The 25627-nt window shown below is 47.7% G+C and overlaps 1 protein-coding gene across 8 annotated transcripts in view; it reads left to right on the forward strand.

Annotated features, from left to right (window-relative positions):
• The first annotated feature begins 858 nt into the window (after positions 1–858).
• Positions 859–25627, forward strand: part of WHRN (whirlin) — an 83968-nt gene continuing 59199 nt past the window's right edge. For 3 of the 8 annotated variants that reach the window (XM_037027443.2, XM_037027445.2, XM_073225683.1), the window contains exons 1-2: positions 861–2297; positions 23268–23486. In XM_037027443.2, the coding sequence (XP_036883338.2) occupies positions 1680–2297; positions 23268–23486 (837 nt within the window). In that variant the 5' untranslated portion in view covers positions 861–1679. Of the gene's footprint in view, positions 2298–23267; positions 23487–25627 lie in introns of all 8 variants that reach the window. The other 5 variants (XM_037027444.2, XM_037027446.2, XM_037027447.2 and 2 more) reach the window with 3 other exon arrangements.

Consider the following 25627-nt stretch of genomic DNA (forward strand, 5'->3'; position numbering starts at 1 on the left):
ATATAAAAGCACAGGGTTTTACTTAGATTGTGTTTGGGGAAGTGGGGTGGGAAATGAAAGGCTCTAGGCCCCACCTTGGAATATCTTCCCTTTTGGTCTTGGGATGGGAAGATATAGAATACTTTTTTCCTAATCCACTTCACAGACGTTTAAAACAATTTTTAGAGTTAGTTTTTAAAAATCTTTGTAGATTCACATGCAGATGTGAACTAATACATAGACATTCCAGGTACCCTTTACCCAGTTTGTCTCAATGTTGACAAGATCACAACCAGGACATGGACATTGATGCAATCCACCCACGAGATTCAGATGTCAGCACCCATTTATGTGTGTGTGTGTGTGTGTTGTGCATACTTTATATTTCTGAAAAACGCTTTCCTTCTGGCCTTTTGGCCTACTGGCACCCAGGCTGGGGTCCATCCTGCAGGCACCAGTGTATGCTGTGTATATCTCTTGAACATGGTAGGTGCCCAACAATCGTCCACATCAACACTTGAATTTACATGTCAGTGCTTCCAAAGGGGAGCGCAACGTTTTAAAGCAGAAAATCCAGGCTGGAGTGCTCCGTATCTTAGAGGCAAAAAGTTGGCTCTTTTCCCCCCACAATTGTGAATTAGCTAACTGGCTAATTGCTGCCTTAAAGCGATCCTGATACACACTTTTCGATGGCGGAAGAGAACAGTTTTTGAGCACCCTGAACCAACTCCTGGCTGGAGAAGTGAGGTGGGGTTCCCTCTCACCCCTACCCCCACTTTCACCCCTGGGCTGGACTGTTTCATCCCGTCTCCAGGCAACCGCCAGGCGCTAGGCGGGACGTCATTTCCTGAAGAGCTCGTGGGGGGAGGGGCGGAGGGGGGGCGGGGGCGGGGCCAAGTCTGGACTGGCGACGCCGACGGCGTCGGAACTCGCTGGAAGATCTGCCCCGGGCAGCTCAACAGTTCGCAAAGTCCCGGCTCGCGACCGCGCGGCTAGATCTGCGCCTGGGCGGCGTAGGGCCGCGGGGGCCCCCGGACTGCTGTATCCCAGGGCTGCCCCGGACATGTCCTGCAACCCCTGCCGGACACTGGCGCGCCTCCACTGGCTGCAATTCGGGGGTCTCTGAGACTAGAGCTCCCTCCACCTTAACTTTTGACTGTGGGGCCCCCCAGCCCGAGAGGAACGGGCGGCCCGGCTGGGGGCGCCCCGGGCATGGTGTGACGGGGCGGTCAGCTTTGCCCCCGCCTCTGCCACCGTCGTCTCTGTGCCCTCCAGAATGTAGCTGCTCTCTCCGCGTCCCCCTGGACTGCAGCCGCAATCTCCGCGACCTCCAGGCTCCAGCCGCCAACTCCTTGTCTCCCGCGACCCCGCCGCCGTCTCCACGTTGCCCGTCTCTGCGCCCGGAGGACTCCAGTTTCGAGACCCCCTCCGTCTTCGCGCGCCTGGGACTCTAGCGGCGGTCTCCGCTATCCCCCTAGGATTCAGCCACTGTTTCCGCTCCCCTCAAACCCAGAGTCCAGCCGCCGTCTCCTCTTATCCCTGGATCCCGCCCTGTCTCTGCGCCTCCCCCACCCCCCACCCCAACCCGGTCTCCAGCGGCGATCTCCGAGCTTCCCGGGATCCAGCTGTCGCGCCAGTGCGGGCGCGTACAGCCGCTGCCCCGCCTCGCGCCCCGAGTCCGCCCGGGCCTCGGCGGGGAGATGAACGCGCAGCTGGACGGCCTGTCGGTGAGCTCGTCCTCTACCGGCTCGCTGGGCTCCGCGGCCGGGACGGGCGGCGGCGGGGGCGCGGGGCTGCGGCTGGTGTCTGCCAACGTGCGCCAGCTGCACCAGGCGCTGACGGCGCTGCTGAGCGAGTCGGAGCGGGAGCAGTTCACTCACTGCCTGAACGCTTACCACGCGCGCCGCAACGTCTTTGACCTGGTGCGCACCCTGCGCGTCCTGCTGGACAGCCCGGTCAAGCGGCGCCTGCTGCCCATGCTGCGTCTGGTCATCCCGCGCTCCGACCAGCTGCTTTTCGACCAGTACACCGCCGAGGGCCTCTACCTGCCCGCCACCGCCCCCTACAGGCAACCCACCTGGGGTGGCCCCGACGGCGCAGGGCCAGGGGAGGTGCGCCTGGTGAGCCTGCGGCGAGCCAAGGCCCATGAGGGCTTAGGCTTCAGCATCCGCGGGGGCTCGGAGCATGGCGTGGGCATCTATGTGTCGCTGGTGGAGCCAGGCTCTCTGGCTGAGAAGGAAGGGCTGCGTGTCGGGGACCAGATTCTGCGTGTCAACGACAAATCCTTGGCCCGGGTGACCCACGCTGAGGCGGTCAAGGTAGGGCTCTGGTTTGGGGACAAGTGGGCAGAGTGGCCCAGCTCCTCATGGTGGCAGTAGCTCCGTGCTGTGTGCCCCTATGCAAATCACCTGACCTGTCTGGGCCCCATTTTTCCAAAAAAAATTTCTTTTAGCTTTTTGAGCAAATAGATGCCAGGCAAGCATTAGAGAGAAAATGATGGGCAAAACAGACACGGACCCTGACCGCCTGGGGCATAAAGGCTTATGTGTGGGAGACAGACATCATCAAATACTTGGGCAAATGTATGATGACAAAGTGTGAAAAAGGCTGTGGATTCCTCCGAGCAGTAAAGGAGATTAGGTCTCTGTGTGGCGTATGGTTATCATATTAGTAGGTGGCCTCCACTTCCATTGTTATTCTCACTATATTGTAGGCTTTTGCCCCTGACAGAAAGTTTTGTTAGCTGCACAGTGTGGCCCAAGGAGGTTGTCTGGTTATACACAGAGTTCTGGTCTGACTGCTGTTAATGGGCCAGGCTGTGTGTCCTGGGACAAGTCACTTGCCCTCTCGGAACCTCTCGTTCTCCACTTGGAAAATGGGGCAATTGGACCAGATAAGTGGCTCTAACCTTGTTGGAAATGAGGCACCTGCCTGAATGTCAAACATAAACCCCTCAACCCCATGAGAGTATTTGCCCTTTTTGTGTCTGTGAACAAAGAAAAATAACCTTAAGACAACACACACGCTCCTAGGAATTTAATCCTGCTCTTTTAAGCAGTGTGCTTGTTTGCTAATCTCATACCCAAGGCTGTTGGAAAGCTCCCCATTTCCCCTGTTGGAAAGTATGAGATGGATAGTGTTTGGTCTACTACGTGTGCATTCAAGAATCGTTGGCAGGTGTTCACACATATACCTCAGCTTTGTGTGCAGTGAAGACTTTCAGGGGAAAGGAATCGTTATACACTCTGCTCCTCCATAGGGATTTGGGCTGGCCTGTGACCCTCCCTCTGGCCACCCTGTCCCTTGCCTCTGCCCCTGGTCGTTCTCAGTGCAGGTGTTTTGAGCTCCAGCTGGGGGCCTGCTGGCTGCTGGGAACTGCTTAGGCAGCAGAGGTCTGAGGCTACTTCCAGTGTGTTGTTCAGTGACCCGTGGCCAGGTGCGTCTTGAACCCACTTCCTGAATGTCCACCTGGAATATGACTGTCTCATCACTGACCTTGGCTTTTTCATTGGCTTCCCCACCTGTCTGCCCCTCAGGGAGGTCCCTAATTTTGGGAACTGCTGCTTCTGGGAAAAGGCTAATGGTTTATATTGTTGGGGCCTGGGGGGGGAAGAGGGTGATGAGGGGAGGAGTGTATTGTATAAAGCTTAGTATAGGTTTTCCATTCTCCTCTCTGCTCCTCCCCCTACATCAGTCTTTTCCCTTCATCAGACATTCCATATATTTATAAAGAAATAGTCCATTAGCCTTTGGCCCTAAAGGTCTGGAGTTCCCTGATGATGAATTTATACTCGAAAGATACTTGATCCAAATGGTCATTTATAAGCATAGATTCAATTCAGTGGCCATTTAAAAAGACTTGGGTAACTTTATCATCACAAGGTGATAGACTCTGGAAAGGCTTCAGGTAACCTGGGCATTAAAAACACGGACTCTCCCTTCAGTTTGCACCCCAGACTCAGCCATGCCATACGGCAGGCTGCTTGGCTGTTTCATTTTGTCGAGGATGCTCTGCATCTTCTGTCTGAACCTGCCTGAACTACACCCAGGTGCTGTTACTCTGTGACTCAGAGCACCCCCAGGCCTTAACTTGCTTATTGTTTTTGCTTCCAAAGTAACACCCGAACTCTCCATGGCATGGTTTTTGAAGCCCCAGAACTAAGGCTGGCCAGAGGGAGAGGTTGATAGGAGCAGAACTGCCCTCAGACATGTGGGAGCTTGTGGGAGCTGAGCAGCCTGCTTTGTCCCCCTCACTTGTCCTACCAAGGGTGCATCAGCCAAGACAAAATGAGCTCCTGCCTCAGGGGTGCCCCTCTTTTGGCGAACATGAGACCCATAACCTGCTTGGAATGCACCCCTTTGGACCCTTCAGAAGCAACAGGCAAAATGAGTGTGACTTTGTGTCACCTTAACTTCAGGCAGAGAGAGGGACAGACTTTCCATGGGTGGAACTTAAAACAGAGGAGGCGGAACCTCATCCCTGGCCTGGGCGAGTGCCTTAGGGCTGCACGTTGGGCAGGTGGTTTCAGGGACAGTTTAGAAGAAACCTGGAGCTGTTGACACATTTCCACAAAATTAAGGGTAGTTCTGAAAGCCAGAAGGCTGTAAGAGGCCCCAGCTTCGCTACAAGGTACGAACTGCCATTACCCAGGATGTCTCCATTCCCAGCCCCGCTTTATAAGCTACAGCACTGTAGGGCACCACATCAGGGGTTTTATGGTAAAGGTACCTTCCTGTTAACTAAATGTCAGGCTTTATGCAAATGTCACCAGTTCTGCTTCTGTCCTTTTTCTGTAACAGGATACTACATTGCATTAGTAGAAGACATTTTCATTTTTTTATTCTTCTTCAATTTTATTTATTTATTTTTTGCTTCCTCCCCCAGCTTTATTGAAGTACACCTGACAAATAAAAATTGTACATATTTAAGGTGTACAATGTAAAGATTTGATATACCTATACATCGTGATTTGACACCTATACAAATGATTCCCATAATCAAGCTAATTGACATATCCATCACCTCACATAGTTATAAGTGAAAGTTTCTATAGTTTGACTGACTTCTCCCCATTTTCCCTACCCCAATCCCTGGCAGCTACCATTCTGCTCTCTGCTCTAGGGTGCTCCACTTTTTAAAATTACACATTTAAGTGAGATCATACAATATTTGTCTTTCTGTGGCTGGCTTATTTCACTTAGTATAATGTCCTCCAGGTTCATCCATGTTGTCACAAATGGCAGGATTTTCTTTTTCTTTTTTTATGCCTGAGTAATACTCCATTTTTTGCACTTGCATATGTATGCCACATTTACTTTCTCCATTTACCTCTTAGACACTTAGCCATGTTTTGGCTATTGAGGAGATGCATTTTCAATCTTAAGATGTTTATCTTTCTTCCGTAGGTAGAAAGAGAGGGAAAAGGTCCTCTGAGCTTCCCAAAGCAGAGATTGTGTGTGCGCACGTGTGTGTGTGAGTGTGATAAAAAGAAAATTAAATATAAGCAATCAAGTCACCCAAAAGAGTTTATGAATCAGAGAGGGTCACCTCCTTCCGGTGAATAGGAGAGATTGAACATACAAAGTTTTTTCCATTTTTCTCTGACAGTCAAGTATCCATTGTTATTTCGAGCTGTTGAGTGAGGATTTTATCCTCTTTCCAGCAGGGCTCCCATCCCTCTCTTGAAGCCTATTTGCTAAATCAGCAGTGACAGGTCCAGATAAGGCAAGCCATTTACTATTTGCAATTAGGTTGAAATGTTTGATTTTGGGAAAATCTGTCTTGAATGAACAGGAGCCAGACTAATAATTTAAAAAACACAGACTTTTCAAAAGTTCTCAGCCAAAAATGTTTGATAAATTGGCCAAGGAGTCCACAGACCAGGGATGCCACATTGAGCTCTGCTGCACACTTGTGTGGTATGACCTTGGGCCAGTCACTTCCCCTGTCTGTGTTGTGGGGTGCGCCGGCCAGGGGCTGCTCATGGTCCCTTCCGGCTCAGACCATCTGTGATTTGTTCAGTGTGTGCTACACAGAAGGCATTTAGAATGTCTAATCTGGTGTTTTCTTGTTCTTTTGGAATTGCTTTCATTTAAGGCAGAGTAAAGAAAGTTGGCCAAGGACTGGGAGATGAGAATCTGGCAGCCTTGTGTTGCTTCCTACTAAATCAGGAAATTGATGGGTTACACACTGTACCAGTGAGAACATGACTGCTCTCCCTCGGCCCAAGAGCACCAACCCCAGTGCCATTTGTTCCAGAGTAAATGAGAAAATGACGATAGGATTGTGGCCCACCCAGCCCTGCCGTGGGAGCACTCAAAATCGAATTCACTTACTTGCCTGCTTTCTGAGTTCCTAATTGTGGATAGCAGAACGCGGGGTATCCAGGTGCAGCTGGGATGTGTGTGTGTTTCATCTCCATCAAAATTAAATGGCTTCATTATAGTCTCAGCATCCCCCTGAGTACCTCCAAGGGGCATATTAGAATTTGAAACATTCCAGAAGTTCAAAACAGTGGCTGGTCCTTTCATATAATTAGAGTCATACCCTCCCTTCCTTTGCTTAATAACTTGGGAAGAATCTGTCTGTATTAATGTAAGTCATTTTATTTGGTCTGGCATGTTCCAAATGACACATTTGTCATTTTCCCATTGTGCATGGTTAGCTGAAGCCATTACACATTATTACCACTTCCAACTTTGTATCTGAAACGCAGCTTCCCCCACTGGTGTCATTCCTGTGTTCCAATTTGGAAACCATGGGTAATGTGTTTGTGGGTATGCACACACTCTTCTCTGGCCCCGCACTCTCTCTGGGTCCAGTGGGTCCTGCCAGCAGTGAATGTTGAAATTTCACTATTAATAAAACCTTTATTGAACAGATGTTTGGTTGCTGGGTCCTGAGTGTAATGCAGTACATTAAGAGGGTCCATTTCTTTAATTCTGTGTATTTCTTTGGCTCAAGCTGACACTCAAGGTTTTAGAAAATTATGGTGCTCATGTAGGACAAAATCGTCTTTCAACTGGCTATTTCCTGTTCAAATCAAAGATGCATTTTGTGGGGTAAAAGAGAATGCCTTTATTTTTTAAGAACTGATACTTTTACGGTAGAAGATGCCTGCCTCCTGACTTGAAGCTGGACGTGAAAAACATGTAGAATCACCCGAGCGCCAGCTGCTTGTTTTTCTGTCATGCCCCTCTTCTGACAAACCCAGTGTTGTTTATTACCTGCCATGGATTCATCATTTTAATGGAACTGCAAAGATAAGTGTGATCCTTTAACCCCCCACAACTAATTGGATTTTGTATATGTCGTTGCTTCCCACCTCTGCCTGCCTCCAGCCACACGGCACACAGTCTGTACGCACCTGTCAAGTGCACACGGCCCCTCACATGCCTGTCTGCTCATGCTCACAGCACATATGCATCTCCTCCAAAGCCAGCCAGGTTCTTTTCTGACCTGGAAGGGCAGCATTTGGTTTCCACTGCTCAGGGACTCCAGACTAAGGACCAAGCAAGGACCAGAGAATCTGATTAGAAAGAATGGCATTTAGTGGCTGGAGGCTGGAATACAAATCTTTTCTTTTCCTTTCTATTTTTTTTTAAACCCCCAAGCAAGAATCTGATGTTAACACTGAGCTCACACAGACTTCTAATTGTGCCCCAGGGTGGGGGCTGCTTTTTAAAAATTCCTATGCTGCAGGTATTTCCATTTTACTTTTACAGCGTGGCAGGTGGAAAAGTGTGCAAAGAGAAGTAATTAGACCATTTGTTTCCCATGCACTCCTGGCATCAGCTGCAGGAGGCAGCACCATGGGGCCACTGCACTTGTGTTTGAACTTTGCTTTACTAGAGCACTACTGGGAACAGAGGAGACTGACTTTAGTGAGTGCCTACTATGTGCCAGATGCTATCTCCCTTCCAGGGGAGACAGGGAGTCCTGGAGGGTCATACTCAGGGAGGTGAAATTGACTAGCTTGGTCACCATTGGGATTTGGAACTAAGTGGCCCTCTGTCTTCCCTTCCTGCCTGGAACCCAGTCTAGCATTATATAGCCAGAGTCTGGAAGACAATGCCAGGTCCCCTCCTAGAAGGCAATCAGACATCACATTTTGTGCCTGCCATTTGGGGGCCTTTTAAGAACCACCTAAAACTTCATTTTAGTACGTGGGGGTCTGTTCCCACCCTAGAGGGTAAGTGGCATATTTTAGCCCAGCCCTTTCTCATCAGTCCGTTTGTCCATTTGTGCTCTGAGCAGCACTTCCCACACCCAGGCCTGTGACTGGTACTTGGAAGTCAGAGATGAGCAGACGCGTACACGACCCCTGCCCTTGGGGAGCCGCGGAGGTGGAACATGGATCCACCCACAGCCAGCAGTCACCAAGAAGTGCCATGACATCCGCATGTGTCCACATCCCTGCTACCCTCTCCAAAGCAGGATTTCATCCCCTTACACTGCTTTCTCGCCTTCAGCATGCTTGTCACTACTGGGAGGACATTTCACTCTTTCTCGTCTGCCTTCCCCACTGTAAGTAAGCTCCTTGAAGACCAAGATTTGGTCTGCGTTGCTCACTCCCATACCCCAGTACCTCCACAGTGCCCGGCATATAGTAGGTACTTTGGCAGTGAATAAATAAATAGATATGTTTGCCAAATGAGTGGAACGATCTGGCTCCCAGTGCAGTGCTGGTGAGGTCAGGACTCCTTGGTGCCTGAATGTGGTATCTGAAGAAAGTCTGTGTGTGGCAGCGTAGTGGGTGCTGGATAGAAAAATGCTTAAAGGCTTTGATGTATGCTTTACTACAAAGCTTGCTGTATGTCTGTGAGCAGACCACATGACATCTCTGAACCCCAGTCTTTGGAACTGTGAAATGGACATAACCGTCTCCCACCTGCATCCTTTCTGAGACTGCTATGTAATCAAATGACTTAATAGATGTGAAAACATTTGGTAAATAGGAAACCTGCTCCTACTATTTTGGTGAAAGGCCTTTTAGCAAATGTGGTCTGTGCCTGGGTGGGCAAGAGCTTTTCCCATCCTCTGCAGCCCAGCTCCACCCTTCGAAACCCCTGCTGTTATTTCATTTGTCACTTTGCTCTTAATTTTAAAACCACATTCCCAGAAGTGGGTTATTTCCACAGCCTGACCATGTCTGTGATCCAAAATAGAATCATCTGTGCATTCTGAAGCAATCAATGAACCAATTTTGGGTGAGATAGCTCTTCTGGCTTTTGTTTAAAAGAACAACACTCTTTAGGTTTCCAGAAGCACGAACATTTCAGGTGAAGGTGAAATTCCTGCTAATTGCACATATGTTTAAAAGCTGCTTTATTCTGTACCTGGAATGTATAAATAAGTTTATTTTTTTCTTATTTTCTAGTTCAGCCTCTTTGCCTCCTTCCCCCTTTGAGAATTTGTGTTCCTTCTGCTAAATTGGCTCTTTTTGCTTCAGCTGGCAGCCAGTTTCATAGTTATTTTTCCTCTCTACCTGAGTTTTCATAATATCAGCATCCTCTTAACTTTGAATGAAAAGCAACTATATCAATCCATAAACAAGTCACAAGATGTCTTTACCAGAGTCTAAAGCTGTAGGCTACAGGGAAGAACACAGTAACGTGACATCAAAAAAGGGTGTTTCCAAATAGCCATCTATGGGGCCTTAGAAGCAGTGATTCACAAACGTAGCTGCCCTGAGAATTAACAAGCTCCCCGAAGCAAGTCTTAACCACTTTGAGGTTTGGGAATCACTGCTTTCTTTTAGGATCTCTCTTCACCGCCCCCAACCCCACCCACACACATACATACTTATCCACATAAAGAAAGACATGACCCGAGAGGCGGACCCACCCTGTCCCATCCTTATTAGTTTGGAGCCTGAGTCCAGGTATGCAAGGTCAACTGACATATTGGAAAGTGGAAGAGAGGTCGGTACCCATGAGTTTAGAGACGGCTTTTGGAGATGGATCTGGGTTCATCGGACTGTGTTCCTTGGCTGTGACCTTGAGCAGCTCCCTGTGCTTCTTTGTGACTCAGACTCCCTCACCCTTGAACCTGGCTCATGGTCCTCACAAGCAGGTCATTGCCATGGCACATCAAAAGTTTGAAAAGTATGGCCATGGAGGTCCCACTGCGAGCATTGTAAAGAAAGATGTTACCAACCCATTCTCTTGGCTTGGAAAGTCTGCTGCTGTGCCTGCTTGATTTAAATTAAAAAGTGTTTGGAAGAAAATACTGGGTCTTGGGCCCTTGCGATCCATTGTAGCTGTTTGAATTGCGGACTTATTTACTAAATACAGTCAATATTCCCACATAGATGGAGTTTCTTTAAAAATGTAATTGCTCCTATCTGGATTTGGCATCTGCATTTTTATTTTACAGCAGTAATAAAGCTCAGGGGTTGGGTGGAATTGTGTGTCCCAACCTCCCTTAAAAATGTGGAGTGGCAAGACAGTTGCACAGCCCAGAGGCCATTGTGTGACAGCATTGTTCCTCATCAGCTGCGTCCCCAACCCTGTTCCCCAGCATCCTTCCCTGATGGGCTCCCCAGGGGCCCTGATGAGGAGGGAGAGAAGGTGGCTGTTTCCAGAACTCATTAAAGCAATTAATGCAGGTGGAAGGGGTGATTTGACAACATGGGAATTCACACTTAAAAAAACTGTAATTTATTTGAACCACAACTGAAATCATGTGCTATGTTTCATTAAGAGGTTTCTGATTAAGAAAACAGAAGAAAAGTAGTCCAGCTTTCAGAAATTACCCACCTGTCTAGGTAGGGAAGCTTCACTCACAAGTCCCTGGGGAGGGTTTTCCTTCTGCCATTTCCATCCCCCTGGTCCCAGATGGAGGGTGTGGTGTCCTGAGGTGTTTCTGGACCAAATTGACCTCTATCCTTTCCTTCTTCTCTGTCCTGCTTCCCTCCTCTTTGTCCTTCAGGGCCGAAACCTTTCCTTGGTTTTCCCCAACTCTTACGAATCCTCTCTTTCCTGCAAGAGTCCTTCCAATCTTGGGATTTTAAGTCTACTGTGAAGGTCAAGATGTTCAGATTACCCTTAAGTTCCTTCCTCTCTTTCCCCAAACATAACTTCACCCATCTTCTCACCAGGCTGTCTCTGCACAGAATCTGTGCCACCTTTAGTGTCTTTAGTTTTTATTTGTATTTTTAGCTCTTCTCCAGTATTAGGAGCACCTTTATTTATCCAGTATTAGGAGCAAATTTCCCAGATTAGTAGCCTTGACCTGCATCTCTTCTCTACAGTCTGCCCATTGGGGATTGCACCAGCCCTGGCCAGGTTAGACCCTACAGGCCTGACCTCTCCCGGCACATCTCAGACCACACTTACCCATCTCTGTCATTGCCTCTGCCAAACAGTAGCTGCCGCAAGGCTCTCTGTCTGACTCCCATATTGCTCCTCTGCCCACCAATCCATTTAGCATCCCAGAGATGGGGCAAAGTTTTTGATTTGTATCTGATCAAATTTCATGCCCTGCCCAGTGTCTTGCACTGGAGCTGGGAGCTTGTAGGGCAGAGCCGAGCTCCTCAACCTGACATTCAAGCAGCCCATGATCGAATCCCATTTTACCTGAAGACAGTTCTTTTCTCTAGCTGTTCCCCAAGTGCACCCCACACCTGGCCAGGCAAGCAGTATGCCTCCTCTGAAACAGGGCTGTATTTCCCTCCACCTGTTGACACCCACAGCCCCGGTGGGTCCTCGCGCAGACCTGCCCGCCCACCACAGCTGCCCCATCTGCAGGGAGTCTTCTCTTCCCTCTGCAACCTTGGCGTAGCGACCTGCTTCACTTCTGTCATGGCCCAGATGAGACATTTCCTAGCGACATCTTGTATTGCTCTGTGGACGGTGAGAACTTTTGAATTGAGGGCTTACAATGAGCCAGACAGTGTTCTCAGTCCTTTCTATGCATAAACTCAAATCTCTCGACGGCCCTAGCAGTTGCGAGGTAGGTTACCACTTTTAGTGCTTCATTTTGCAAAATTCCAAAGTGGGTCACTTGTCTGTTGTCACAAAGATGGAAGTGGCAGATGTAAGCCCAGGATTTGTTGACTTGAGAGAGTATGTCCATCATCCCAGCACCAGAGAGAGGTGACATCCCATGATGCTTGAGCCCGGGCTCTGGAGACAGTGCTGTGGATTCAAAGCCTGGCTCTGGACTTTATACCTGTGAGGCCTTGAGCAAGGTTCGTAACCTCTCTGATTCTCAGATTCCCCTTCAATACAGTTGTGGTATGAATAGTAGTCAAATGGCAGGCAAGTTACTTCACTTCTCTGTTCAATTTCTTCATCTCTAAAATGAGGATGTGATGGCTCTATAGCACTGGGCACATTTGCTAATCTGAACATTTAATGATTACCTATTAAGTTCAAACCACTCTTTTTGGGTCTATTTTTCTATAGAATGACACTCTGCCAAGTATAAAACACATTACACATGAGATGCTTACAAGTTTATAAGAGGACACTAATAAATAGGGTCTCCATGAAGGGTCTTCCATGTGCTGCCAGAAACTCTGCCAGGGCTTCTTGTGAGTCCCTCCAGTGACTCTTGACCACAGTCCCTGGAGAAACGGGTCTGAGCATTTCAGAGAGGAAGTGACCAGCTCCTGGCATGCAGGTGGAGGTGGTGGCAGGACTTAGATTTGAGCCCAGGTCTTCCTGCCTTCAATGCGTATGCTTGTTGCTCCTGCTTTCGGCTGCCTCTAACCAAGATGCCTGCCTGTACAGCCCCGCACTGGGCTGGCCTGAGCCAGGGTTTAGTAAGTGTATATTTCTTCCCCGATGTATTTCCTTATGGAAATGGCTGCAAAATGATGAGAAAACCCAGGAGGACCCAGACAACCCAGGCCAAGGCTGCCTCACCCTTTCCCGGGAAATTCCTCTGCGCATTTTATGCACTAGACTTTATGTACAGAGACAGCAGCCTTGTTCTAGCCTTTTTTTTCCTTTTCTTTCCCCTCTCTCTTGCTGTGCCGTGACCTTTGTCAGCATTTTATTTTATACATTGTCTGTGGAAATCCCCTAAATAGATAACTGTGACCTCAACTCACCCGCCATTAGGAAAAGCCCGTAACTTATAAAAACATCTCATTAAATGCCTGAGTCTCTGAATCTGTCTCTGCTGTCTGCCATGTGGACAGGATGAGAACAGGGGCTCCTGGGCCTTGGGTGAAAGGCTGGTGGTCATTATCCCCATCACAGACTGGGCAAATGAAGGGTCATTTTGTTTGGTTTGGTTCGTAGGAAACATGAGGAGTAGAGCGGTCTGCCTGGGCTTTTTAAAATAAAGTGTGTGTGTGTGTGTTTTAATGACTCAAGAGATACGGGTTCGTCTTAGAAAACTTAGAAACCCCAGAAAAACACAAAGGAACAAAACAAAAGTCACTGATAATCCCCTCCACCTAGAATATCACCAGTGATAATTTGATGCCTGTCTTTCCAGTCCCATGTGCCTTTGTATGTAAATTTGTGCTGTATTTTCTACAAAACTGCCATTCTGTGAACAAAATAGCAGTAGGCTCATAGACACTGGAAAGTGACTGGTGGTTACCATGGGGGAGGATTGGGATGGGTGGTGGGGAGGGCGAGGGGGATAAAGGGGTACAAAAATTCCGAATCATAATATAAATCGGTCACAGGGATGGCAGTACAGCATGGAGAATAGCGCCGATGATTCTGTAACATCTTCCTGTGTTGACTGCCCTAGTGGGGGTGAGGATTTAATAATGTGGGTAACTGTTGAACCACTGTTGTATACTTGAAACCAGTAGAAGATTGTATATCAATGATACTTCAATAACAAAAAAAACTGCCATTCTGAATATAGTTATGGAGCCCGCTTCTTTTACCATAATGATGTATCACATCTATGTTCCCACCTTGATAAATGTTGCTAGAACCTGATTTTAATGATTGTGTAATATATCATAGCAGTGGTGCATGCTTTAAGTAATTTCTTCCTGTTGGACAGTTTGTTTTTTTGCCATTATGCATATTGCTGCTTTAAGCATCCTTGCACATTAATCTTTAAGCACTTCTAATAATTCCTTGGGCTGTCTTTCTAGAGGTGGCATTCGCTTTGGATAGGCAGAATTTTAAAGTTTTGTAACTGCTACTAAATCGCTCTTGGGAAAGTGTTTGTTTTTTCTACAGCCCCTCCTACCAACATAAGCAGTGTATGAGATGCCTCGTTTTTCCCCAGCTTTGTCAACACTAGATACTATATTTCTTTTCCATTTTTGCCCATCTGATAGACGAATAAGTATCCTATTTTAATTTGCATAATTTAAATAGTGAAGTTGAATCCCTTTGTGTAGCTATATATACGTTTTGTGTGGCTGTATAAATTGTATAACATACTTAATATATAGCATATATAATCCATATATACACATATATACATATATACACATGTAAATTACTGATGTCCTATGCTCCATTTAATCACATTTCCATGTCACCAAATCTCTCAGTCTTTTTCTTTATCATATCTTCTGAATAGCAAGTCGTTAAGAGATGGTGGGTTCATCCACCTTGAATTTGGATTCTTCAGTCTGAGGGTGAGTTAAGTTGGAAGCCCATCCCTTGTTAACTGAGAATGCACAGTAAGTGTTGAAGGACAGGAATGTAAAGAGTCTTCGAGCAGAATACCACTCAGCCATATATCCGCTCATGGACTGAGAAAATGATATGGATATAGTCAGATTTTCCTGATGGATGGATGTGCTGTGGACATTGATTCCAGATAAGAAAATACTCCATTGCGAACCCATCAAGGCTCATGTTGGGTGATTGTATTTGTGACTCCAGAATCTTGTTAGATCTTCCTTAAAGAAAAAAAGGAAAGGGTAAAGAGACAAAATTTAAAAGAACATCTGTAAAGCAATTTACTTAAATTATAAGAGACTAAAAGCCAGGCTTAGTGGATAACTGAAGAATTGTATTAAAAAGGAATCAATATCTTTCTGAATGCTGCTCTGTCTTTATCTTGTGAGTTGTTTTGCAAGGGAATGGTCACTGTTGCTTTCTTGCAAATTTCTCATAACATCATCCCTGAGGACATTTTTTTCCTGTCTTTGATCCTTGTATTTTCCTTTTTGTACAGTCTTAACATGCTAAGACATTCAGTAGGAACAATGAAACTGAAGAGCAGGGGCTTTAAAATGTCAGGTTCTAGCCTCTGGGATCCTGGTGTTCCCAGCACTGGAGCAAAAATTTCCTTCTGTATCTTCACACCGAGCTGTTGGAGAAGGTCAGCCTCATAAACAAGAGAGTGGAGGGAATGAAGAGTTGATTTTTTTAAATCTACTTTGTAAGGATCAAATTAAAGGCAAATGGAAATAGCATGAAAGAAAACTGAAAAGGAGAAAAGAAAATAACGGCTGTTCCACGGTCCTAACTAGCATCATTTCTCTGCCATCTCCCCTGGCCTTTATCCCCATGCGTTCACATTCCCTCAATGGTTTAATTACCTGCTTCCATTCATTTTTGCTTCATGCATATGTGTCTTGTTGTTTCATGAGCCTTATGCTGAGTTGCATTTCAGAGAAGGGGGTCTTGGGTGGGCTCGCCCACACAGGTGCTCTGCAGTCCATTTGGCTTTCCCTGGGGTACAGCCGCTCAAGGAGGGAAGGTGTCCACAAGCAGCCAGAGCAGATGGGCCACACTGTGGCAAGCTTTGCCCCAGATCCTGGGCCCCTGATGGGCACACAGATGTCAGGGATACTACAATGAAGCCACTGTTCTCTGAGATACAGTGAGTTCTAAAACATACAACTACTTGCTTATGTCAACATTTTAGAAGAATATAGACTAACAATTGTTGGACTTCTGTTTAAGGGAATGTTTATAAATGACATGTATTCTTAGATGACAGTCACCAGCAGCAAAGTATTTCTGGGGAGTGGAGGGAGAGGTAAGATGAGAAAGTAGAGTTATTGCCTAAGTGTCTGAGACAAATATCTCTGCCTCCAACTCCATGTAGAAGATGTATAATCCTTGTGATGTACTTTAGCATTCATTTATCCACTTGGCAGTTGTTTTATTGAGCCCCTCCCATGTGATTTAACACCCTTTTTAGCCTCTATATATCCCACTTATTTGTTAATATATTTAAAATACTCCTTTCTACTTCAAAAATAATTAAGCGACTTAACCTAAAAAGCACATCATGAAAAAGGCAGAGAGATCAGAAGCCATATTGGAAAGAGCATGTATGTGTGTGTGTATACGTGTGTGTTAGTGTCTTTAATAGGAACAGTATTTCGTATTTAAGTGGAATTGTGAGCTTCCTAGCAACTAAGGCAAATAGAGAAACTAATACATTATTTCAGTTCTTCTAGAGAATTCATGGGTACTTCAAGAAAGGTAAAATTCCTCACTGGCAGTCAGTTTCAAGAGGAAGGCAGTGGATTTTAGAAGGAAGGCAACTTCAACTACATTTCTTCATTGTCTCTCATTTCATGTGGAATTGCCCTCCATCTCCTGTCTTTCATATTTGCTGATACATCTGTGACCAGACCAGATTTCCTTGCCTTCTCTGTCTATTGAGAAAGATGTAGATAAAATAATGTTGAGAGACGTATTTTTAGGGATGAGGAACAGCTTGGAGCACTTGATGTAAGAAAGGCTGGGTGACAGGGGCAGAAGATGAGGCTGGCATGGCAGCATGGCCATCCCCTTAGGCCTGAGGCACACTGTGAGGAGTTTGCATTTTCCGTGGGAAGCAGTGGGAAAGTTTGGGGCAGGGCAGGGATAGGGTCCGCTGGCATTTTAAAAGGATGCTCTGGCCACCCTGCAGAGACTGACTTTGGAGGCTGGGAAGCTGTTGCAGTTAGTGAACCCTGTAAGAAGTAATTAACACAGATAAAAACGTGGTTCAGAGGAAGGAGCTCTGAAGACAGAGCACTAATTAGGACTTTACTTTCTCGTGACATTAAAATATGTCACTGGGCTAGACCATTCCCATAGCCAATTTCTGTTCTCCTTCAAAGTGAGGCTGAATGGAGAGGGTCTTTCCAATTCATGTGGCTGCACGTGGCACCAGCTGTGGTTTCAAGAGTCCGGGGGCTCTTGCTTGTTTACAGCCTGTAGGTCCCATGTCCCCTCTTTGTCCATTTTGTGAGACCAAGACGTAGGGTTAGTCTTGTGTTGTCTGAGTCCCCTGGCACCTTTGGTAAGAGAGGCATGAATTTGGAGCATCCGAGATTCAAATCCAAGCCCTGCCTGTTATCGTCTTTGTGAACTTGCATCACACTCTTCACCACCACCCAGAGGCTCTTTCCTCATCTGTACAATGGGAAGAATAAAACATGTGGTCATCACTGTAATTTTGCTGTTAACAATAGTATTAACCACCATCTGCTGGGCACCACACCCGGTGCAAGATGCTTTGTGTACATTATCTCACCAGTCCCCACTCTGTCTGCATGACAGCTCCATAAAGGTAGGCACTAATAGTCCCATTTAACAGGTGAGAAAGCTGAGGCCCAGGGGGTTTAAGTAACTTTAATTCTAAAGTCTCACAACTAGGAAAAGATGGAACTTTGGCAATGGTTTTCTAGTTAATATACCTTTCACCAAAAAAACAGGACTCCTCTCCTAAGGCACCATTTTATTTTGGTGCTTTGTGCTATTTTAGTCACCACATGAAGTTGGAAGGTAGAGCCAAGATTTACCTAAACTGGAAGATTTCTGGAGGCTGGGGAAGAAAACATGAAGAGGATGGTTTCCTGCACCAACATGAGCTCTGCTTTGGGAAAAGATCATTGAAAACCCCTGACCCTGTCCCATCCACAGCCCCCTTGGATGGGGGTATTTTCAGGCCTTCTCCCATAGGCCCACATGACATAGTGCTACCCCCTGGAGGTAGCCTGAGGAACTACAACAATGAGGGACCTGGTTTCATATGAAAAAAGACACTGCCCACTGCCTCAGGAATTGCACTTTTCTTTGGTCTAGAGAATTAAACACACATGTACTCCAAGATGCATATAAAAATATGTTATCACAGCTTTATTTATTCTCCCAAAACACAAGAAAAAATCTAAATGTCCAGCAGTAGGAGCATGGGAATTCAGTGGTTGTGCATCCCTGCCAGGGAATGCAGTGGAGTGTGGAAAAAAATGAGCTGAATGTCATTGGACTGGTGAGGAACGATCCTCCAAGTATATTTTTTAGCTGGAAAAAAAAGGCAATACAAATGTTAAATATGAATCAATTTGTGTAAACATCAGACAGTAGTTTTGTATATGTACATGCACATGTTTATAAAATGCACAGAACAAGCCAGGAAGGACAGACACCAGAATATAGGAGCAGTGGCTGCTGTGGATGGTGGCTTGAGACTTTCGCTCTGGGTTCTCTCAATAATAATACCTAACCCTTTTGTAGCTCTCACCTGTGTGCCAGGCACTAAACACTTGATGTATATTAACTGATTTAATCCTCACAGCTGCCCTGAGAGATAATGCCACTATTATCCCATCTTATGCCTGGAAAACCAGCACACAGACTGAGGAGGTCACTTGCCTGGAATTGCCATTGCCGGGAGCAGAGCTGGGATGTGGGAATTGCTGCATCCCGGCTCCAGAGCTGTGGCTCTTAGTCACCGTCTTTTTGCTTCTGTTTCTAAATTCTGCCTGTGTGTGAGGTGTGTACACTGCGTGAATGTGGAAAAACGTGGGGTGGTGACCCAAGGCTGCCTGAGCCCTCATCTAGGGCACTGCTCTTTCTGTAGCCTCAGCTGAACAGATTCCTGGGGGCTGCATGGCATATAGAAAGCTCGGTAAATATCTTATAGTATGAATGAATGAATAAATGAATAAATGGGTAAAAGTCCATGAGAAGGAGCAGGGAGAGGTTATAAAGAAAAAAAGAACATGCAAAAAAGACAAATGCCTCAAGAAACTTGTCTTGTCGCCTTAGAGACAGATGTATGAAAGTGATGCAGAGCCTGCAGGATAGGTGAAAACATAAAAGTCGTGTACTGGGTGCATAGTCACAGTCTAGGAAGGCTTCCTGGCAGTGGTAGGATGGGGCTGAATGTCAAATGCAGGGCAGATAGGAGGAATTGTGGATTAAATGAAGACTGGTATTTCTGATGATAAGGGAATTTGGGAGAGAGAGGCCCAGAGTTGCCCATGCGTTTGTGTCCATGTAGTGAGTGGTTTAGAAAATTTCTGGAACTTGTGTTTGGGAGGAACTGGTAGACTCAGGAAGGGAATTCACATGCATTTAGTACCGACTGTGTTCCAGGTACTAAATAGGCAGTTTACATTATCTGAATAATTCTTACAATGGTTGCATTTTAAGTGCAGAAACAGGCACAGAGAGGGTAGGTAATTTGCTCTGTGGCACACAGTAGGTCAACAGCAGGGGCAGGATTGGTGCCCAGTGAGTCTGAGCTCAAAGCCCCAGCTGAGCAAGGTGCATCATCCTTTTCCCTCTTCCTGATCACTAACCTGAACCTGAGTCTTAGACCAGCTCCCTTTCCTGAGGTTGAGCAGAGAAAACCTTACTTCTTGAGGTCTGTGCCCTGAAATAAGCTGGATGACTCACATCATTATGTGTCCTTACTTGAAACTTTTCTGAACACTTGTTGTGCACATGCCCCTCAGGACAGTAGTCTGATAGTCTTGTGACTGTGGGGTCCGCTTCATGCTTGCACTTTGGTGCATGCTTTGGAACCCAGGAGAACATGCATGTCTGCAGCATTAACACATCCTGCAGCCCCCCTAAGCTGTGGCCATGTCCAGTCTATTTCTCAATCCTCTGCTGAGCAGAGATCTATGTCACCTGGTCTATGATTTGGAGTGTCAGAGTCAGCTCTGAAGAGCTGAGTGAGGCACATTTGTTTCCTGAGAGCATTAATCCAAGTAGCAAGTTACTAAGTTTGAAGACATATGCGTGTAATTTACGTTTCCGTAATCATAACACACTGCCTGAATAGTGATGGTGGTGGTGGTGGTGTCTTCGCCATACCATGTGCTGGGTCTGATTGAGGTTTTTCTGTGGTCTGACTTGGTGGAATGCACGCAAGCTGCTAGGTCAAGTTTCACCCGTGAACACGTGACAACACCCATGGGGGCATAGGACTGTGATGACTCTTGCAGTGGATGCCTCCTAGACCTCACATGTTTTGTTTTCAGCCATAGCTTACTGAATTTTTAAGTGACAGGCCTTGTGCTAATAATACTCCTCTACCTGAAGAAAGGGTGGAATTATTATCTTCATTTTATAAGCGAGAAACAGACGAATGAACAGAGAGGTTCAGTGACTTGTGTGAGGTGGCACAGCTAATAAGCAATTGATTCCAGAGATGGGCTGATTTTGCAGACTGCAGAATACTGGGGGCAGGCAGCACATGAGAGACTCAGTGACTCCCAGGCCTTCTCTGTGGTGTTCTCATCAAAGGCATTAACCTCCTCTCCATTCTCAAGGTTGCTGCTTGCCTATTTATAGAACTGACCAAGAGAATTCCACTATTGCCAGCAATGCAGAATACAAATCATGCTCTACATGTTGGTTTCCATTCTCTCAGCCACTTTCTCTTTGAACTCCTTGGACAAAGCTTTTCTATACCTGGCTTGCCTTCTCAGTGCGGACCCTACAGGGAGGGGGTGGGCTCTGACACTTGCTGAGCTCTTGCTGTGTGGGAAGGCTCTGGATTTCATGCACGTTGACTCGCTTAATCCACTCAGCCTGGAGAAGTGGGCTTTCTTCTTCCACGTGTGCTGTTTTGAGAGAGAGGAAACTGCTGGCCCAAGAACTTAGGACTAACAAGTGACAGAAGTAGGACTTAAATCCAGTTCTGCTTGAATCCACAATTTATGTTCTTTCCACTTGAATTCCTCTGTTCCAAATTCAAGTTAAGTAAGGTGGCTGCCCGATGATTCCTGTGAATGTTATGGTTTCTTTGGGGGCCAGATATTTACTTTCTCACCCAATTAGGTCAACCAGGCTTTTCTGAGGACCTACTGTGTGCCGGGTGAAGCCTTGTGTCACCAGGCTGCAAGCATCACAGGGACCTACCACGTGCTAAGCAAAGCCTTGTCTCTGACCAGGCTGCAGGAGCTAGGAGGATAGGGCCACTTAGTTCTCTCCAGGATGAGCACACAGTAGGCCTTCAGCCATCCCTTCTCCAATGAATAGGACTCGGACTTGTGGTCTGCCAAGGGAGGGTGCAGAGAAGCCGCAGCCCAGTGGAAGCAGCTTTGGAGCAGCCATCCTGGAGGAGGGAGCCGCAGGCAGGGAAGGAGGATCAGTAAGACTGGAGGGTGTGGTGGCCTCAGAGGCTTCTGCTCCTACTGCCTGTGCCCTGTGACCCCCTTCCTACGGTGCTCCATAAAAGCCCCCCTTGGTTTCTGGCATCCTCCATCCTGCATCTCAAACTTAACAGAAGTTTTATTTGCCCAACTGTTCTGTCAGGGGAGTCCTGGAGAATGCTGAAAGAACACTGTACACCTTCCCCTGCTCATCTCAGAAATGCTTTTTGAAAGCAGCATATTGGGGAGCTGCCATGTGCTCATGATCTTTCCCCTGGGGATGGGCATTTGGTTGTGGAATTGAGGGACCCGGTGCCTCCCAGCTCACTCTTCCTCCAGGAGCGGTTCAAATGTCAAGTGTGTCCTGGGCAGGCCCCCTCCAGCCAGGGCTCCTCCCTGGCGATGAAAGCTCCACCCGTGGTCCCTTTGGTCTGTTAAGAGTGTTGGGGAGTCAATAGAAACGAGTGCATGGCAGATTCAGACAAGCTTGGGGGATCCAGAGGGCCAAATATCCTCTCCCTCTTTTATGCATATTGTTGTTATCAGATATTGAAAGCAATGTACCCTCATTCTGAAACGTTTGGACCATGTTGGGAAACAGGAAGAATAAAGTAATAACCACCCATGATGCTGCCCCCCAGAAAGAAGCACTGTTGGCATCCTGGTCCATCACTCCTCACTGTGGTTCTTTTCCTGTGTAATTTTTCTCTTAGCATAACTGAGATCATACCATAAGAGGTGATTTGTATCCTTTGACCCCACTAAACATGAAAATACATCACATATCCATGGCATTGCAAACACTTTGTCCTGATTTTAAAATGTGATTCTAACGGCAGCATAAACTGTCATATGTGCAGATCCTGTCATTTACTCAAACAGCCCCCAGTGTCAGGGGGCGTTTGCTGTGCTAAGTGACTGTCTCCCTGAATAAACAGCTTCGTTTCAGCTTCCAGTGGATTGTGGGAAAGCGGCATGGCCAGTCTCCACTTCCACCCAGGGCACAGAGTTTGGACTCATCTCTCCTTGTGGTTATTCCACCCAAGCCCAGACTAGGAAATGTGGAAGGGTGGGATCTACACTCTAAATTCATTGCTATAGGAAAGGAGTCTCTCACTAGCTGTTGGTCAGACTTTCCCTCCATTTCTTCATCTGAATAATGGGATCTCTCCCTACAAGCCTGATTTCATGGGTTAAAGCATGTCAGGTAGAGAGCAGAGTGTCTGACACATAGGGGCCCTTTAAAAAGGTTAAGCTATGGTTATTATTAATGTTTTTCCCCTTGACTCTCATCTGGTATTTTATTGGGGTCGCTGAGACCACGCCCAGGTTCTGTGAGGGCTCACAGTGTCGGCATATAGTTGTACTCGAACCTAAGATTTATTACAGTAAAAGAGAAAAATGAGCATAGTGAGTACATGCATGGGGTCTGTAGAACCAGGCCCCAAGAAAGCAAGCATTGGGTCCTCTCCCTTTGCAGTCACACGGGATGAGCTTAGCTGCTCCAGCACTGGGTCGTGACAGCATGTGTAAATGGTGTTGGTCAGCCGTGCTCATGAGAGACTCAGTGCCCTGGGTTTTATTGGGGGCTGCTCACGTAGGCACCCTCTGCCTGTACCCCATTCCAGACCCCCACATGGTTTGCACGAATAGGCTAGGCATGGTGAGCCCCCTTATCAGTTAGGGAATGATGGGAACACTCAGAATCCCTGTTCCCAGATGCCAGCCAAGCAGGTCTTCCTAAGGCTGTGGTCTTAAGCCTTCTGCGTTGACTCATTTCTACACAGTTATGCCGACAGATCGTATTTTATTGTGCTTGGACCACTTTAAGATAAGAATGAGACAGATGTCCTCATTTCCATAGGGCAAAACTGAGGGCTAGGAAAGGAAGGGGGCTGAGGGGCTGGCCTTCTCCATGTGTGGGGCCCGAGACGAAGCCAGTTCTGGGTAATGGGGTGCGGTGAGGGTCCTCACTCCACCCATTCTTGCTAACCCATGTATCCCTCTCTCTAGGCTCTGAAGGGCTCTAAGAAGTTGGTGCTGTCTGTGTACTCGGCAGGGCGCATCCCCGGGGGCTACGTCACCAACCACATCTACACCTGGGTGGACCCGCAGGGCCGCAGCATCTCCCCACCCTCGGGCCTGCCCCAGCCCCACAGCGGCGCCCTGAGGCAGCACGAGGGCGACTGCAGGAGCACCCTGCACCTCCTGCAAGGCGGGGATGAGAAAAAGGTGAGCTGCCCTGCCCTGGCCTCGGCCTGCCGACAGGAGGCGGAGGGCTTGGGGGCAAGGCTGGCCTGTGACCCCATTCTCTTTGCCAAACCCGGCACAGGGAAGCCTCTTAGAGGCGGGAAGAAGGGGCTTCGTTCTGCTGGGGCTCCATTCTTCTCTCTCTCAAATCACTACTGAAGGGTTTCATTGTGTTTTGTTTTTGACCTGTGCAGTGTAGATTACAATGTAGGCTAAACTGCTGCAATCAAGAAGCCCAAAGACTGTGATTTAAATTAGATTCTCCCTGACATAGGATCAGAGAGGACGGTTGAGGCTGGAGGGGCTGCTCTGTTCCACTTCTTTTCTGGCAGCCAGATTCCCTGTGTTCCCATCCTCTAGGATATTGCCCCTTCTGATGGTTGAAGCTGGGCCATGCCGGGTCCCCATTCTAGCCCTTAGAATGAAAGGAGAAGAGAGGAGGCTCAGAGCTTCATTTTAAATTAGAGATTAACTTCTTAGTGGGGCAGACCCAGGTGCATGGCCCCACCCAGCTGCCAGCACTCCAGGCCCCACGGAGCACCTTTTCAGTGTGGGACTTGGGTTGTAAAGAGCAGAAATTGGTCCTGGTCACCTAAAAGTAAGAATTTACTGGAAGAGTGTGGGCAGTTCCAAAACTGAAGCTGAGGAACTTGGGGTGCAGCCTGCAGGAGGAAATGGGTTCCCACTATTTCAGCTCTCTGTGACCTTCCCCTCAAGGTTCGTATTCTGGGGAAGGAGCACACCCTGTTGGCTGGCAGGGAGGGCTGGGCACTTTGACAGAACCACCTAACTAGGGTCCGGCGGGGAGGGGTTGTCGCCCAAAGCACCATGGGGTGTTGTAACCTGAACAGGGGGGACAGGGGCATTAGTAGGTGCCCCTAGCGAAGCCCTCCTCCCCCCAGACCTTGACTGTTTCTTTAAAAAAAGAGATGGTCTCCTAAGTTTTTTAACTTCACTCTGGGTGCTGTTTGTACTATGTCCCCCTGTTGCTCCTGGACCAAGACTGTAACTGGTGTTGGGACCCGGACACTGACAGCCCCGAGGCCACGCAGCTGGGGGCTCCCGGCCCAGCACCTTCCCCCTGGAGACTCTTTCTCAGCTCCCCTTTCCTGTCGATAAGACCGTAGCATTTATTTAATGTGTTTTGTGTTCTTTGTTCAAATGTCAATATGCAGGATGTGATGGAGATGGCAGCGGGGAGAGCGGGTGGGAGCCCCCAGGGCCTGCCGGGGCCTCCAGGCAGCCAGGGCTGGGTCGGCCCCTCCCCACAGCCCGCGCTGCCCTGTGGCAACCCCCAGGAAGGCCTGTGCCTGTCCCGTTGGGTCGTTTTCAAGGCCAGCCTTCCAGGGTTGGCCAGAGCTCTTGCTTTATCTATTTCTCTAGCTCCCCTCCCTGGGTAGGGCACAGCGCTTAGAGCAGTAATTAACGCGAGAGCTTGCTGCCTGCTGAGCTGGGTGTGGGGCTCTGTGCTTACAGCATCTCTGTGAATCCTCCCAGGTGCCCAGTGGGGTCAGTGTCCTTGTCCGCATTTTACAGGTGAGGAATCTGAGACTCAAAAGAGCTCTGTGGCAACCAGGACCCATTCAGCAGATCAACCCATGAGTGAACACCCATGGTTGCCTGGTGCTGCTGTGGGAGGTGGGAGTAGAGAACTGAGGCCCTGCTCTGCGGAAGCTTCCAGTGAGTTTGGAGGTCATGGGAAGAGTGAGACAATGGTAAAGAAATGGGCATAAGTGAGCAGGATAATTCAGGTGATGAAGGCTGATGGCATGAAATCAAACCAGGAGAGGGGATAGTGATGTGGAGGGAGGCACTGCTTCGGATGAGGTCGTCAGGGAGGACCTCTCTGAGATGAGTGCTGGGCTGAGGCTTAGAGAGGAACGAGGAGCCACCGCATACCATTCTAGGGGTGAAAAATCCCAGGCAACAAAGGCAGCACGTGCAAAGGCCCTGAGGTGGGAACAAGCCTGCATCTTCAAGGCTTAGAGAGCAGGATGTTGTCTCTGGAATTGAGTGGGTGGCAGGGATGAGAGCAGATAAGGTGCCCCCTGAAAGTCTTGGAGTGACTTACATAGGTGTGCAGAAGGCAGAGGCTGAGAGAACCCTGCTCTGAGAGTGTCCCA

The sequence above is a fragment of the Manis javanica genome, chromosome 2, assembly GCF_040802235.1.
Source record: "Manis javanica isolate MJ-LG chromosome 2, MJ_LKY, whole genome shotgun sequence".
NCBI lineage: Eukaryota > Metazoa > Chordata > Mammalia > Pholidota > Manidae > Manis > Manis javanica.